This window comes from Natator depressus, chromosome 1 (assembly GCF_965152275.1).
Source record: "Natator depressus isolate rNatDep1 chromosome 1, rNatDep2.hap1, whole genome shotgun sequence".
Taxonomy (NCBI): Eukaryota; Metazoa; Chordata; order Testudines; family Cheloniidae; genus Natator; species Natator depressus.
In genome coordinates, this window is record NC_134234.1 from 222660252 (window position 1) to 222677399 (window position 17148).

A 17148-nucleotide genomic window follows, 5' to 3' on the forward strand; every position below is an offset into this window, starting at 1 on the left:
AACACTAGTTTAATAGAAGTTTCCGGTGCCAATTCCACCTCTGAAAATGAGTTCCCAACATGGGATTTTGTTTTTTGTGGGATTTTTTTTGGATGGGTGGGTGAATATGAATATTTTTGCTGAACTTGATACCATACATTTTAAATTCAAATAGCATGGCTTTCTCTCACACGTTTGGTGCACAGAATAGCTTGACTCATCCCAGAATTCTGCTGAAGAGATCCACATTGAATATGTAAAATATTCATAAACTGCAGTTTCATACCTTTAGTCACTTCCTTGCTAATGGGTGAGTTCAGAAAAAAATGATCATATCACTGAATTGAACGAAGGACCATAGGTAGTATTAATTATATATAAATCACATTACATATAAACAAGGTAAGCATTTAGGATAAAAATCACATTGTTTTTATTATTGCATATTTAATAAAGATCTTAAATTCAATCAGTAAAAAGTTCATACTAAACTGTGAAATTGTTGACTTGCAAAATAAAGTCATACAGGCATGATCTTGAATAGTCAACAATTCAGAATTATGCCTTTGGGGAACCTAGAGCCAGCAGGCGGGCCCAAGGATCTGGGCTGCATATTGGATAGTGTATATGGGATATTGCTGTGTATGAGTGATGTATAGAATCATAGAATATCAGGGTTGGAAGGGACCTCAGGAGGTCATCTAGTCCAAACCTCTGCTCAAAGCAGGGCCAATTCCCAACTCCCCAGATCCCTAAATGGCCCCCTCAAGGATTGAACTCACAACCCTGGGTTTAGCAGGCCAATACTCAAACCACCGAGCTATCCCTCCCCCCCAGAAGTGCTCTCCTACCTTCCCCCAGGCCTCTACTGCAATTCCAGGATTGGAGCACACCATGTGGCTAGTGCCACTCCATAGAAGACTGTCACCTGATTCATTAGTTCAAAACCCCAATCTCCTCCCCCACCACTGCATGCATGAGGAGACGATATGGAGTGGAGCTTCGTGGAGGCACAGGGCTCCCACATCCTGCCCCTATCTGCAGCAGTGGTTCTGTGGGGCCAGAGCCTGCTGTGGTTATTGGGCTGTTCATATAAAAGCTCTATCCATCCCAATCTAGTATTCATGTAATTGAATAGCAACACCACTGCCTACTTTGGCAGTTCACAACCTTGCAATAAGTGTTATCCTGCAACCTGATAAGCATAAGACTGATGCGTTCTCCTGAAAAGCAAAGGCTCAGTATGCTTTTAAACAAATGATTGATATCTATTTTATTTGCTACTGTCGCCCTGCTAGGCACAGCAAGGCTACAATCTTCCAAGAATCAGAGGTGTGCCAGAAGCTCAAGCAATGATGCTGAATCACCAAAAGAAGCTTCCCAAAGCTCAGATATTTAGAAGATCTGGTATGGCTGCTGATGCAGGATTTTCCCTATTTTGAGTCTTTTAATGCCACAGAAAGAGACTGATTATAGCGCTAATTATTATTTCCACTGGAATAACAGATTTAAGATTCATCCCATCGCATGAACAGCTGATGCTTTCCGAATAAGTTGCTCAGTCAATGGTGAATTTGGTCTCAACCCATCACATTCTGCCAGGAGGCATCTGAAGGAGGTAAGGGGGGGGAAGTGAAAAAAGAGGCCATAAATACAGCGCTCAAAACTATAGCAAGCAGGCTTTTTCTGTTTCCTGATTTAGTAGTCATGTGTTGTCTGAAAATAAAAAACTTGCTGCAGCAAAAAGACTGGTAGATGCTCACGTTTCAGTCCCTGGCATTTAAAAGAGTTGAAAATGAAAATCAGTATCGAAAACAGCACAGCTATGTTTCGAAATGCCTATATTGTATGCCTTGATCACAAATACCACAACACAGGCCATAGACTAATAAAAGAGTGATGTTCCCTCTCCCATTTCTAACCCTCCAACTAATTTTCCCTACTTTCACAGCCACATGGCTCTGAAAATGACACAGCACAAGAACTTTGTGAGAAAATAATCTTACTCTCCTCCCTTCAAGATCCTAAAAGCTGCCTTATTCCAGCTCACTGTCTACCACTAACCATCCACTCCTGTTCTGATATCTCACCTCATAATTCTTAACCATAACAAACATTTGAAATAAGATGTCTCATACATAGACTACCCGCTCACATCACTTCTAATGTTCCTTCCCCAGTTATTTGTATTTTGTCTAATTTTGATCGTTAAGTTTTCTGACAGGAGATCTAATAGGAAAGTGAATAAAATGAGCAAGGATCCCTTCATATCTGGGAGGTTGGAATGATTTTCATTACTTTGAAGCTAGGGGTCTGATTCTCCACTCATTTAAACTTGTGTTAATCAGGACTAACCACAGTGAAGTCAGTGGAGCTACTCTAGTGTAAGAGAATGTGGTCTTAAGCTTCAATTCTTTCAGCTGCCCTACACAGGTAGACTCCTCCAATAACTTGAATGGGCCTCAGTATGGGCACGTGAGTCTGCTCATGTTAGCAACTCTTGTGATTTCTACTAACACAAGACTGGCACAATGGAGAGCTGAAATATGGCACTAGAGTAAGTTAGATCCCAAATAAACTGCATGTGTCATCATTACAGTATTCAGCTACTCGTACACGTTTTATTTTGTAATCTATTAAGTATATTGCTCCATATGTAAATACAATGGTTTCATACTGGAAGAGAAAGTCTTTTATAGCTAAACTTGTAGACTACTAATAAATTGGTGAAATCAACCAGCCAAGTTTGTGTAGCTGAACAAACTAAATATTTGATAATTGCTATAAATTGTGACCTAAGATTAAATCTAAAATTATGCAGCTTTGTATGTACTTGCTTGCATATCATTTTACTTGTAATTTACAATGTTTAAAAACAATTGAAATTTGTGCTTTCATAAATTGTATTTCTATTTAATGCATATCATGGAATCCAGAAGTTCTGATTTTTAGCAAGTGCTACTTATCTAGCCAGTTTTTGATAGGCTTTTGATTTACAATTTAAAGCAACATGAATAAATAGCTGGCTGAAAACATCTCTCTGAAAATATGAGTCACAAATGAAATAAGTTAATATTTGGTAATAAATGCTGCAAGTGATAATTGCTTAGATTCTGATTGGTTAAAACTATCCAGGAGAGAATTTCTTCTACATACAGTATTAAGCAGCTGAGACATAGTACTTCTTATTTGTACATTTGAATGTTAGTAGTAACATGAAAGCCTAACAGATGCTTCTCAAAGACAAGCAAGCCCTACCCAAATGCAATTTAATAAAATAACATTCAAGCCCCTTACCTGAGCATTGCTGCCTCCTATCTGCAGGAGTTTGTAGCGAACTGGATAAAGTAATTCTACTGTCTTGTCATAATTTCCATTGTCAAACTCTACCAAAGCCTGGCAAAGCGGCAACCCCAATTTCGGAGCCAGACCTAGCTCATGGTCTTCACGAGGTGCTCTGCAGAACAGGAAAGAAGTTAACTGCCAATGAGCAGAAGGTCAGACTGCAGCACTTGTACTCCTTTTCGTGCTGTTCTGTCACCTCCTGTTGCAGCAACTTAGGGTATGTCTATACTACCCGCCGGATCAGCAGGTAGCGATCGATCCACCGGGGGTGGATTTATCGCATCTAGTCTAGACGCAATAAATCAACCCCCGAGTGCTCTCCGGTCGACTCCTGTACTCCACCGCCGCAAGAGGCGCAGGCAGAGTCGACGGGGGAGTGGCAGCAGTTGACTCACCACAGTGAAGACACCGCGGTGAGTAGATCTAAGTACGTCGACTTCAGCTACGTTATTCACATAGCTGAAGTTGCGTAACTTAGATTGATTCCCCCCTCAGTGTAGACCAGGCCTTAGTTCCATTGAGTTAAAGGAATAGTGATACACGGAACAAAACCTAACACACATTAGGTACATTTTGCTAAACAAATCCTTATTTGCTGTAACTTTAAAAAATCCTGAAATCTCGCATATTTTAATTAGACAAGTGAAGACATCCATTCCATAGTATTGTTACCCCCATTCAACCTGAGTAGTTAGCCAATCATTGGAGCCCTGCAGGTTGTTTCTATTAGGAGGAGAAACTGATAATAAAGTCAGGTATTTCTTTGAGGGAAACCTGTTTATTAACAAGAATGTACAGAAAGCCCTGTTTCCCCAAACGCAGTAGGAAACAAACATAAAACAGGAGGCATTGCTCAATATTCCAAGCCTCTTTTTTCAGCCAACACTCTACCCAATAGCTCTCGCAAATTTCAGGGTCACACTACAAGTGATGCTTTGGATGTCTTTGGATTTGTGTTGCCTTCTCTAGCTGCCTGTCTCTTTCTCTCTCACACACAGCACATAGACAGAGAGCCCTCTCCATCAAAACCCCCATACCCACATAGCTCAGCTCCTGGCCTTGCATGTAGCCTATGTTTTGGGTGGTGGCTACTATTGTTTTTCAGCTATCTTACTTCAAAAGGAGCTTAACTGCTTCTTTTGTTTATCTGAATGAAAGGCAGCTATTACTTCCACCAGCTCAAACAATTTTCACCCATCCCATTATACATCTACAGTAGAGAATTTTGGTTTTTTGCACAGTGATCCACCCAAGAAAGAGGAATAGAGTCAGCAGGTTAATGCCCCAGTGCAACAGATTATGAATCCAGTTTGTCATCATTTCCCAGTATACAACACAAACAAACATATTTAAATTCTTTCTGTTTTTGGAATATAGATTTTTCTTTATAATTTAGTACACATAGCTGCTATAAATTAAAGCACTTTCTTTGCTCTAGATGTATTATTATATCACAGTTAGAAATCTTTATAACTAGATAGACAGAAACACAATGGAAATAGAGTGCTGAACTTACATTACTGTATTCAGTTGAGGAGCTTGAAAAAATAGCTGACTGTTAGCACTCCTAAACTAATTGGAATGTAAGCTGTTTGGGCCAGGGACTGTCTTTTTGTTCTGTGTCTGTACAGCACCTAGCACAACAGGGTACCAGGACTAGGGCTATGCTAATACACATACAAATGATAATAAAGTGGAACACTACGTTTATGCAATGTCACAAGGATAAAAGTGAATATCCGATGTACAACTGCAAGCATAGTATTTACAAATATATCTAAAACTTCCAACTCATCCCACAACTATAACAATCTTTGAAAAAGCAAGCAATGAGTATATGTGCCTACTTCCCAACAATGGCCTGTTTCTAAGGGCTTGTCTACACTGGCACTTTACCGCACTGCAACTTTCTTGCTCAGGGGTGTGAAAAAACACCCCCCTGAGCACAGCAAGTTTCAGCGCTGTAAAGCGCCAGTGTAGAGAGTGCCCCAGCGCTGGGAGCCGTGCCCCTCATGGAGGTGGGGTTGTTTGAGCGCTGGGAGAGCTGCGACTACACAAGCCACGTTAAAGCGCTGCCACGGCAGTGCTTTAACATTGCCAGTGTAGACTAGCCCTAAGACATTTCATGCTAATCATCAAACCTGGAGGACAACAACAGCAATATAAATAACTAAATTGTTCTTCAAGATGGGATCTTCAGAAGTGATCAGCTTTGGCCTAAATCTACTCTCCTGTTGGAGTCAATAGTGTAGTTCCCGTTACTTCCATTGAAGTTAAAGTTAGGCACTTTTGAAAATCTCACCCAGTTTAAGGTTTTCTAATTAAGAGGCTATAAAAACATGATTTATAGCTGAGTTTAAGATGCAGACTTTTTTTTTTTTAAAATGGCTATTTACAGAATTATGGTGTTTGGTGCCCACACAAAAAAATCTTCTGTATTTATATGTTTCACAACCCCATCTCTCACAAGGAAACCACAAATACGGGACACTGAATTTAGTTTCTTCAGTTAATCTGAAAAGACTAGTGCAGCTAAATATTCCAATAAGAGGAATCAGTCCTTCAGTTCATGAAAACATAAGTGTGATACCCACCAGAGTACACTATTATATGGATTTGTTTGTTGTTGTTTTTTTATTTTAAACTTTCAGCCTCAAAATGTATAGGGTAGAAAAATAAAAATAACGAAAATAAAGGGCTGGAGGATTAGAATTGTATGGCTATTCTTTAAACAAACAAATAATTTCTAATATAGGTAACGTAATTTTTATATTCTTGATGTGAGTAAACAGTCCTATTACCCACATTTTGGCTTAGTAAACATGAAGTTTAATTTTATATTTAGTTTTTCAAATATGCATATACATATCAATGTTTGTTTTCTAAAGTAAATATAGTAAAATTACGTTTTATAATGCTTCAAACAACTATTATAATGCAGAGCAGTTACAACAATGTTACAATGAAGATGTAAAGGTAGGTGTGGACAAGCAGATGAAAGCACTGTGCAGAGGTTGGCAATACTAAGTATAAAGTCATTAAATATTCTACAAATTTTCCATCTACCAATGTTTAAATTCTATAGCACATATACTTGGTATCTAGAAGAAAAAAAAGGCTGTCACCATCTGATAGTAGCAAGCAAACCAGATATTACTGTTTGGTAGCTTTACATTTCTCACATTTTCTTCTTGATCTCTCAAAGCTTAAGTGGGTCATTTGCATATGCACCAGTGCTGTTCTGCTCTTTTGTGCAAAACAATACCCATCACACTTGATATTAAGATTCTATTTATAAATAGTTTCTAAAAATTGCTAATTGGTTAATAGGTGTCAGTCTCTTAGAAGATTGTTAGAGAGAGTCCAAGAGACCAACATATTGCTTGTAACCATGGCTTATAATCATCTAGCACAGTGGTTCTCAACCAGGGGTCCAGGGCCCCCTAGGGGGCTGCGAGCAGGTTTCAGGGGGTCCACCAAGCAGGGCCAGAATTAGACTTACTGGGGCTCAGAGCAGAAAACCGAAGCCCCACTACCTGAGGCTGAAGCCTGGGGCCCAAAGCCCTACCACCCAGGGCTGAAGCTGAAACCTGAGCAATGTAGCTTTGTGGGGGCCCCTGTGGCATGGGGCCTCAGACAACTGCCCTGCTTGTTATCCCCTAACGCCAGCCATGGCTTTTGTATGCAGAAAAGCAATTGTTGTGGCACTGGTGGGCTGTGGAGTTTTTATTGCATGTTGGTGGGGGGCCTCAGAAAGAAAATGGTTGAGAACCCCTGATCTAGCACACCTTCTGTTGTACTTATAACCATCTTTAACACATACTACTCGTGTCTAACATCTATCGCTCATATCACACCTTACACACCATTTATAAATGGAAACTTAACATAAAGCATTACCACAGTAACCTTGCTGCCCTATTTTGTTTGGGTTTAAATGCCACTGCTGTCATCTTTCTAATGCTATGTATACACTATTTTTAATGAAGATTTGTTTTAACAAAATCTGATGATCATTACTCTTCTGAAAACTGACAGACAAATCACAGGCCCTTTCTTCCGTAAGTGAAAAAAGTTGTCATTGTAGGTAGCTGCCTCTTTCCCAGCCTGTCTATTTCAGGATGTTCTGTGGCACCTTTACATATAGCCCTTAAGGGTCAGAAAGAGAAAGCAATGACTGACTCAAACTGTACTCTGAAGAAAGAAGGGAAATCAGTTTCACGCACAGAAAAGTTGTGTACATAAAACAAAAGCAGGAAAAATGTAAGAGTGGAATGCCATTCTTATACCTCCTGTCATGATGGTCAATATAAAAATAAGAGGAAGAAATTTATATTTTAGACATAAACAAGGATGTGACAAACATTCTATTTTGCTGAAATACCAAAATATTCAAATTTGTATAGATGAACCAAATTGTGCCAAAATTATTTCCACAGCGCTTTCAGCTCAATATCATGTTAAAATGAAACAGTAACTCCTCACTTAAAGTTGTCCCAGTTAACATTGTTTCGTTGATACATTGCTGATTAATGAGGGAACATGCTCGTTTAAAGTTGCGCAATGCTCCCTTATAACGTGGTTTGGCAGCCGCCTGCTTTGTCCACTGCTTGCAGGAAGAGCAGCCCGTTGCAGCTAGCTGGTGGGCGCTTGGAACCCATGCTACCATGACTGGAAGCCCCCCATCAGCTCCCCGCTCCCCTAAGTTCCCTGTGTGGCAGCCGCCCAGCAGGCTATCAACTGCTGGCAGTTCAGCTGTCCCTCCCCATACTGCCATGTGCTGCTCCTGCCCTCTGCCTTGGAGCTGCTCCTTGAGCCTCCTGCTTGCTGTGCGGGGGGTAGGGGGGGAGGAGGAGGGGAAGAAGGGGGCTAATGTCAGGGTGTCCCCCTCCCTCCTGCTCCTGCACCCCGCTTACCCCACCTTCCATAGAGCAGGGGGGACACACAACAGGGACAGGGCTCAGGATGGGGGAAGCTTCCTGGCAGCAGCTGTGGTCTCAGCTTGCTGATCTACTTAACAAGGCAGTGTACTTAAGAGTGGGGTCAACATACTTAAAGGGGCAATGCGCATCTCTCTCTCTCTCTCTCACACACACACACACACACACACACAGTGTTTCTCTGTCTGCCATGCTGTCTCCGCTTCCTTCATTCGTGCTGCCTTGTAGAGAGTGAGGCTACATTAATAACAATGAGTTAACCCTTTAGGGCTCAGCCAATTGCAAGTTTATCATTTAGCAGTAAGGCATTCCCTGGGAAATATGCCACGCTCTGACTTCACCACCTCAACCAAGCTTCACAATCATCATTGCTGTGTACCAGTATTAAATTGTTTGTTTAAAACTTACACTGTGTGTGTGTGTGTGTGTGTGTATATATATATAGTCTTTTGTCTGGTGAAAAAAATTTCCCTGGAACCTAACCCCCCCATTTACATTAATTCTTATTGGGAAATTGGATTCGCTTAACATCGTTTCACTTAAAGTTGCATTTTCCAGGAACATAACTACAACGTTAAGTGAGGAGTTACTGTAATTCATTGTATGCTTATAGACATTTTATAGATATCTCGTAATGAACACTGATTAAAATTGGGGCATTAGGGCAAAAAGGGCCTTTACAGGTAGCTGGCTTATTTTGTGAAGTTTTCTTAATGCTGTAGAAGAAAAATTCCACTGTTCTGATATGAACAGTCACATCTCTAAAGTACACCCACTGTAAGGGAAAAAAGTGTCTACAGGGTAAGGTGCCACAAGCACTCAAACTCACAGCACCTACGATGCTCAGACAATGATGCTGCTATCTGACAAGATTAAATACCTAATCTATACATTAAATGCCTAGTTTAGATACACTTAAAATCAAAAGTAATAAGATTTGCTAATCTTAACGTCAGAAACACTACCCTGCTGAAACCAGAATTTCTGGTTAGGACATCCTAAAACAGAGAACAATAAATTATGGTACTTAGCAAACTGGTAGAAATTAATTATTATACTAATATGCCTTGTGATAAAAAAATATTTTAATTCACCTGCTTACTTGGCAAGTTCATGAAAAGTTGTTAAGAGCTCATTGGTGGTGTCATAAATAGAAAGGGAAGGGTAAACCCCTTTAAAATCCCTCCTGGCCAGAGGAAATCTCCTCTCACCTGTAAAGGGTTAAGAAGCTAAAGGTAACCTCGCTGGCACCTGACCAAAATGACCAATGAGGAGACAAGATACTTTCAAAAGCTGGTAGGAGGGAGAGAAACAAAGGGTTTGTGTGTCTGTCTACATTTTGTCTTTGCCGGGGATAGACCAGGAATGAAGCCTTAGAACTTTTAGTAAGTAATCTAGCTAGGTATGTGTTAGATTATGATTTCTTTAAATGGCTGAGAAAAGAATTGTGCTGAATAGAATAACTATTTCTGTCTGTGTATCTTTTTTGTAACTTAAGGTTTTTGCCTAGAGGGGTTCTCTATGTTTTGAATCTAATTACCCTGTAAGGTATTTACCATCCTGATTTTACAGGGGGGATTTCTTATTTCTAATTCTATTTTTATTAAAAGTCTTCTTGTAAGAAAACTGAATGCTTTTTCATTGTTCTCAGATCCAGGGGTCTGGGTCTGTAGTCACCTAGGCAAATTGGTGAGGCTTTTTACCAAACCTTGTCCAGGAAGTGGGGTGCAAGGTTTTTGGGAAGTATTTTGGGGGGAAAGACGTGTCCAAACAGCTCTTCCCCAGTAACCAGTATTTGTTTGGTGGTGGTAGCGGCCAATCCAAGGACAAAAGGGTGGAATATTTTGTACCTTGGGGAAATTTTGACCTAAGCTGGTAAAGATAAGCTTAGGAGGTTTTTCATGCAGGTCCCCACATCTGTACCCTAGAGTTCAGAGTGGGGGAGGAACCTTGACATGGTGGCAGAGTGGTGGGATTAACCTGAAATCATTTTGAGATCCAGTTGAGATTTTTTTGAACTAGAAATACAGATTTTTTTAAAAAAAAGGAAGTCCAGAAGCATCTGAAACTGAAAGCAGCTTGTTTTTCTCTGCTTTGTGGCCAAGCAGAGACAAAAGGGGATTATCTTTGTGAATTGCAGGTTTTCTTTGCCTGGAGGCAGGGTACTTAACTCCTGCAGGGAAATTCACAGTCTTCCAACCCAGAGTTTTTTGTTTCCCTAAAAGTAAATAGAAGGAGGGGTGTTCTACCCATTTGCCTGGAGACAAAAGTGGCAGGGGTTTTTTTTTTTTGGATTTTGATTTTTTACAAGGAGCACAAGTTTAAAAAGGAAACTTGTTTTTTCTTTGGGCTGGGTAAACAGGTTTCCAAGTAGTTGGAAGTTTTTGCTTTGATTTGGGCCCAGAGCAGAGACAAGGGAATTGTCTTTTTCTGTAGGCTGACAATCACTATCAGAGAATAGGTATTCTATTCCAGCACAGCAAAATTTTACAGCCAAGTTTTGTTTGTTTATTTCTAAACTTTGGGTGTAAAGTTAGTTAAAAACAGAGAGGTTAGAATGACCAAATCCGCGGCTCGACTACAGCTGGAATTAGCCAGATTTCAGGCTGAGGAAAGACAAAGGGAACATGAAAGACAGATAGAACTCATGCGGCTGAAGAAGGAGGAGAAGGAACAAGAAAGGGAGGCAGCGAAAGAGGCAGCAAAAGAGGCAGAACAACACCAAGCGGCTGCTCACAGGAGAGCTATGGAAGCAAGGGACAAAGAACTGGAGGAGAAGGAAAAAGAGAGGAAGTATGTGGAGGAGATAGAGAAGATAAAGGCTCAGCAGAATATCCCAACAAACCCTAGCAATCCTTCTCCAAGTACCACTTCCCATCCCAGAAAGTTCCCCACCTACAAGGCAGGCGATGATACTGAGGCCTTCCTAGAAAACTTCGAAAGGGCCTGCCTTGGGTACAACATCTCTACTGACCAATACATGGTAGAGCTGAGGCCACAGCTCAGTGGACCCTTAGCTGAGGTGGCAGCTGAAATGCCTAAAGAACACATGAACAAGTATGAACTGTTTAAATCCAAGGCAAGAGTCAGAATGGGGATAACACCCGAGCAGTCTCGTCGGAGGTTCAGAGCCCTAAGGTGGAAACCAGACGTGTCATTTACCCGACATGCCTACCACATTGTGAAACATTGGGATGCCTGGATATCCGGAGCAAGTGTTGAATCTCCAGTAAATTTGCCCTTCCTAATGCAAATGGAACAATTCTTAGAGGGTGTTCCTGAAGAAATAGAAAGGTACATCCTAGATGGGAAGCCCAAAACTGTAATCGAGGCAGGAGAGATTGGAGCCAGATGGGTGGAGGTGGCAGAGAAGAAAAAAACTGGTCGCAGTTGGAGCGGAGACCAGAAGGGACAACCCCAGGCCACACCCTATTACCGGGGGCCACCCAAAGCCCCACCTACCTCCCAAAGAACCCTCCAGACCCCTTATCGTCCCACCACCCCGTTCTCCAGCAACCCTCCTCGCCCCAGTGACCCGTCAGCTGGACGATGTTTTAAATGTAACGAGCTGGGGCATGTAAAGGCCAACTGCCCCAAGAACCCCAACAGATTACAGTTCATTGCACCGGAATCACACCAGAGGTCCACAGGCCCAGATACCTCCCAGATACCCTTGGAGCGGAGGGAAACTGTGAGTGTGGGCGGGAAGAAGGTCACCGCGTGGAGGGACACCGGAGCACAAGTGTCAGCTATCCATGCTTCCTTAGTGGACCCCAAGTTAATCAACCCAGAGATCCAAGTGACAATTCAACCCTTCAAGTCCAACTCTTTCGATTTGCCTACAGCCAAGTTGCCTGTCCAGTACAAGGGCTGGTCAGGAACGTGGACTTTTGCAGTCTATGATGATTATCCCATCCCCATGCTGTTGGGGGAAGACTTGGCCAATCATGTGAAGCAGGCCAAGAGGGTGGGAACGGTCACCCGCAGCCAGGCTAAACAAGCTGTGAGGCCTAGCTCTGTTCCGGAAACTTCTATCAGGACCCGGTCAGAGGTGATGGACCCGGACCCCAGACCAATGTCTGCAACAGCAGTAGTGGATCCAGTCCCAGAGACCCAGACGGAACCAGTCCCAGAACCGGAACCAGCCGAACAACCAACACCAGACCCATTGCCAGCACTGAATCCAGTACTTGCAACCTCAACACCAGAGGGCCCCACCGACCCTGAACTGGTAGCAGCCGATAACCCTACACAAGAGGCTCAGCCGGAGCCTGAATCCCAACATAGTGCACCAGCGGAGAGCGGTTCACAGTCAACAGAAACAGCTCCATCCCCTATATCACTTCCAGAGGGACCAAGCCTAGGTCCACAATCCAATGAGGAACTGATGTCTCCAGCATCAAGGGAACAGTTCCAGACCGAACAGGAAGCAGATGAAAGCCTCCAGAGAGCTTGGACGGCGGCACGGAGCAACCCACCGCCTCTCAGCTCTTCTAATCGATCCAGGTTTGTTGTAGAAAGAGGACTTTTATACAAGGAAACTCTTTCTGGTGGACACCAGGAAGACTGGCATCCTCAGAGACAGTTGGTAGTTCCAACTAAATACCGGGCCAAGCTCTTGAGCTTAGCCCATGATCACCCTAGTGGCCATGCTGGGGTGAACAGGACCAAAGACCGTTTGGAGGGGTCATTCCACTGGGAGGGAATGGGCAAGGATGTTTCTACCTATGTCCAGTCTTGTGAGGTGTGCCAAAGAGTGGGAAAGCCCCAAGACCAGGTCAAAGCCCCTCTCCAGCCACTCCCCATCATTGAAGTTCCATTTCAGCAAGTAGCTGTGGATATTCTGGGTCCTTTTCCGAAAAAGACACCCAGAGGAAAGCAGTACATACTGACTTTCATGGATTTTGCCACCCGATGGCCGGAAGCAGTAGCTCTAAGCAACACCAGGGCTAACAGTGTGTGCCAGGCACTAGCAGACATTTTTGCCAGGGTAGGTTGGCCCTCCGACATCCTCACAGATGCTGGGACTAATTTCCTGGCAGGAACTATGAAAAACCTTTGGGAAGCTCATGGGGTAAATCACTTGGTTGCCACTCCTTACCACCATCAAACAAATGGCATGGTGGAGAAGTTTAATGGAACTTTGGGGGCCATGATACGTAAATTCGTAAATGAGCACTCCAATGATTGGGACCTAGTGTTGCAGCAGTTGCTCTTTGCCTACAGAGCTGTACCACACCCCAGTTTAGGGTTTTCCCCATTTGAACTTGTATATGGCCGTGAGGTTAAGGGGCCATTGCAGTTGGTGAAGCAGCAATGGGAGGGATTTACACCTTCACCAGGAACTAACATTCTGGACTTTGTAACCAACCTACAAAACACCCTCCGAACCTCTTTAGCCCTTGCTAAAGAAAACTTACAGGATGCTCAAAAAGAGCAAAAAGCCTGGTATGATAAACATGCCAGAGAGCGTTCCTTCAAAGTAGGGGACCAGGTCATGGTCTTAAAGGCGCTCCAGGCCCATAAAATGGAAGCATCGTGGGAAGGGCCGTTCACGGTCCAGGAGCGCCTGGGAGCTGTTAATTATCTCATAGCATTCCCCACCTCCAACCGAAAGCCTAAGGTGTACCATATTAATTCTCTAAAGCCCTTTTATTCCAGAGAATTAAAGGTTTGTCAGTTTACAGCCCAGGGAGGAGACGACGCTGAGTGGCCTGAAGGTGTCTACTACGAAGGGAAATGTGCTGGTGGTGTGGAAGAGGTGAACCTCTCCATGACCCTTGGGCGTATGCAGCGACAGCAGATCCAGGAGCTGTGCACTAGCTACGCGCCAACGTTCTCAGCCACCCCAGGACTGACTGAACGGGCATATCACTCCATTGACACAGGTAATGCTCGCCCAATTAGAGTCCAACCTTACCGGGTGTCTCCTCAAGCTAGAACTGCTATAGAACGGGAGATCCGGGATATGTTACAGATGGGTGTAATCTGCCCCTCTGAAAGTGCATGGGCATCTCCAGTGGTTCTAGTTCCCAAACCAGATGGGGAAATACGTTTTTGCGTGGACTACCGTAAGCTAAATGCTGTAACTCGCCCAGACAACTATCCAATGCCACGCACAGATGAACTATTAGAGAAACTGGGACGGGCCCAGTTCATCTCTACCTTGGACTTAACCAAGGGGTACTGGCAGGTACCGCTAGATGAATCTGCCAAGGAAAGGTCAGCCTTCACCACACATCTCGGGCTGTATGAATTTAATGTACTCCCTTTCGGGCTGCGAAATGCACCCGCCACCTTCCAAAGACTTGTAGATGGTCTCCTAGCGGGATTAGGAGAATATGCAGTCGCCTACCTTGACGATGTGGCCATATTTTCGGATTCCTGGGCAGACCACCTGGAACATCTACAAAAAGTCCTTGAGCGCATAAGGGAGGCAGGACTAACTGTTAAGGCTAAGAAGTGTCAAATAGGCCTAAACAGAGTGACTTACCTTGGACACCAGGTGGGTCAAGGAACTATCAGCCCCCTACAGGCCAAAGTGGATGCTATCCAAAAGTGGCCTGTCCCAAAGTCAAAGAAACAGGTTCAATCCTTCTTAGGCTTGGCCGGTTATTACAGACGATTTGTACCGCACTACAGCCAAATCGCCGCCCCATTGACAGACCTAACCAAAAAGAAACAGCCAAATGCTGTTCAGTGGACCGAAAAGTGTCAGAAGGCCTTTAACAAGCTAAAAGCGACCCTCATGTCTGACCCTGTACTAAGGGCCCCAGACTTTGACAAACCGTTCCTAGTAACCACAGATGCGTCCGAGCGTGGTGTGGGAGCAGTTTTAATGCAGAAAGGACCTGATCAAGAATTCCACCCTGTAGTGTTCCTCAGCAAAAAACTGTCTGAGAGGGAAAGCAACTGGTCAATCACTGAAAAAGAATGTTACGCCATTGTCTACGCTCTGGAAAAGCTACGCCCATATGTTTGGGGACGGCGTTTCCACCTGCAAACCGACCATGCTGCACTGAAGTGGCTTCACACCGTCAAAGAAAATAACAAAAAACTTCTTCGGTGGAGTTTAGCTCTCCAAGATTTTGATTTCGACATCCAACACATCTCAGGAGCTTCTAACAAAGTGGCTGATGCACTCTCACGTGAAAGTTTCCCAGACTCAACTGGTTAAAATCGTCCTTGAGATGTGGAAAATATTGTTAGTCTTTATGTACTTGGTAGCATATTTAGAGATGCATGTGTCTTATTAACTCTGTTTTCCTAGAGCTCCAGGAAGAAATCCCAGCCAGTGTTTCACCCTAGCTGAGATTTGGGGGGCGTGTCATAAATAGAAAGGGAAGGGTAAACCCCTTTAAAATCCCTCCTGGCCAGAGGAAATCTCCTCTCACCTGTAAAGGGTTAAGAAGCTAAAGGTAACCTCGCTGGCACCTGACCAAAATGACCAATGAGGAGACAAGATACTTTCAAAAGCTGGTAGGAGGGAGAGAAACAAAGGGTTTGTGTGTCTGTCTACATTTTGTCTTTGCCGGGGATAGACCAGGAATGAAGCCTTAGAACTTTTAGTAAGTAATCTAGCTAGGTATGTGTTAGATTATGATTTCTTTAAATGGCTGAGAAAAGAATTGTGCTGAATAGAATAACTATTTCTGTCTGTGTATCTTTTTTGTAACTTAAGGTTTTTGCCTAGAGGGGTTCTCTATGTTTTGAATCTAATTACCCTGTAAGGTATTTACCATCCTGATTTTACAGGGGGGATTTCTTATTTCTAATTCTATTTTTATTAAAAGTCTTCTTGTAAGAAAACTGAATGCTTTTTCATTGTTCTCAGATCCAGGGGTCTGGGTCTGTAGTCACCTAGGCAAATTGGTGAGGCTTTTTACCAAACCTTGTCCAGGAAGTGGGGTGCAAGGTTTTTGGGAAGTATTTTGGGGGGAAAGACGTGTCCAAACAGCTCTTCCCCAGTAACCAGTATTTGTTTGGTGGTGGTAGCGGCCAATCCAAGGACAAAAGGGTGGAATATTTTGTACCTTGGGGAAATTTTGACCTAAGCTGGTAAAGATAAGCTTAGGAGGTTTTTCATGCAGGTCCCCACATCTGTACCCTAGAGTTCAGAGTGGGGGAGGAACCTTGACAGGTGGTTTTGTGGTCTTTGACCCCTAGCAAAGACATGAGAATGTGGACATCATTGAAAAGCCAAACATGATCTTTGGTGTGCTTCTTTGCAAGAGGGATAACTTCATTCCATCTGTCTCCCACCTTTACACCTAGGAGTAATATACATGATTTCAAATAAAAACTCCACATGCAAAACCATACCTCTTGGCATATACTCCCAGTTTAATTCAGCATCATAAGATTTGATTACTAGTTTAAGAAACCACCTCTGGACCTGTGTCAAATCTCTTTATTGATCATCTCCAAATATACCATCTGTCACTGATATCCTGGATCCCATTAGATAGGGATCAGGCCTAATAATAGGATAAATCAGAGGCGGATTATGGGTTTGTAGGGCCCTGGGCCAGAGCAAGTGGGGGCCCCTCCCCACCCCTTCTGCCTGCAGTCCCCCTGCTCCCATCCCCAGCGCTCCTGTAGGGAGCTGGGTCAGGGTGCAGAGGCTTGACCCGCTTTACCTGCCCGGCATTCTGGCTGGGGAGCAGGGTTGGGATGCGGGGGCTTCCCCCAGCTCCCGAACAGGAATGCCAGGCAGGCAGGGGGAGCAGGGCAAGCCCCTGCGCCCTGATCCCGCTCCCCAGCAGGAGTGCCGGGCAGGCAGAGTGCATCATGGCAGTGCCCATTTTTCCAGGGGCCCCACAATTGGTCAGGGCTCCTGGGCACAGGCCCCGCTGGCCCAGGGGCTAATCCGCCAATGGGATAA

The 17148-nt window shown here is 43.6% G+C and overlaps 1 protein-coding gene and 1 pseudogene across 1 annotated transcript; one reads left to right on the plus strand and one right to left on the minus strand.

Moving 5' to 3' along the window:
* Nucleotides 1-837: 837 nt before the first annotated feature.
* Nucleotides 838-17148, minus strand: part of LOC141975757 (tetratricopeptide repeat protein 38-like) — a 44216-nt pseudogene continuing 27905 nt past the window's right edge.
* Nucleotides 9850-15634, plus strand: LOC141975750 (uncharacterized). The gene is made up of 2 exons (XM_074936373.1): nt 9850-12770; nt 13926-15634. Exons 1-2 carry the CDS (start codon nt 10822-10824, stop codon nt 15439-15441), a joined length of 3465 nt encoding a protein of 1154 aa, XP_074792474.1. The 5' UTR covers nt 9850-10821; the 3' UTR covers nt 15442-15634.

Excerpts from the sequence above, each read along its gene's own strand:
- LOC141975750 (XM_074936373.1), top strand. The coding sequence starts at position 10,822 with ATGACCAAATCCGCGGCTCGACTACAGCTGGAATTAGCCAGATTTCAG. Across the intron at positions 12,771-13,925 it reads AGCTCTTCTAATCGATCCAG|AGAATTAAAGGTTTGTCAGT; the intron begins GTTTGTTGTAGA and ends CTTTTATTCCAG.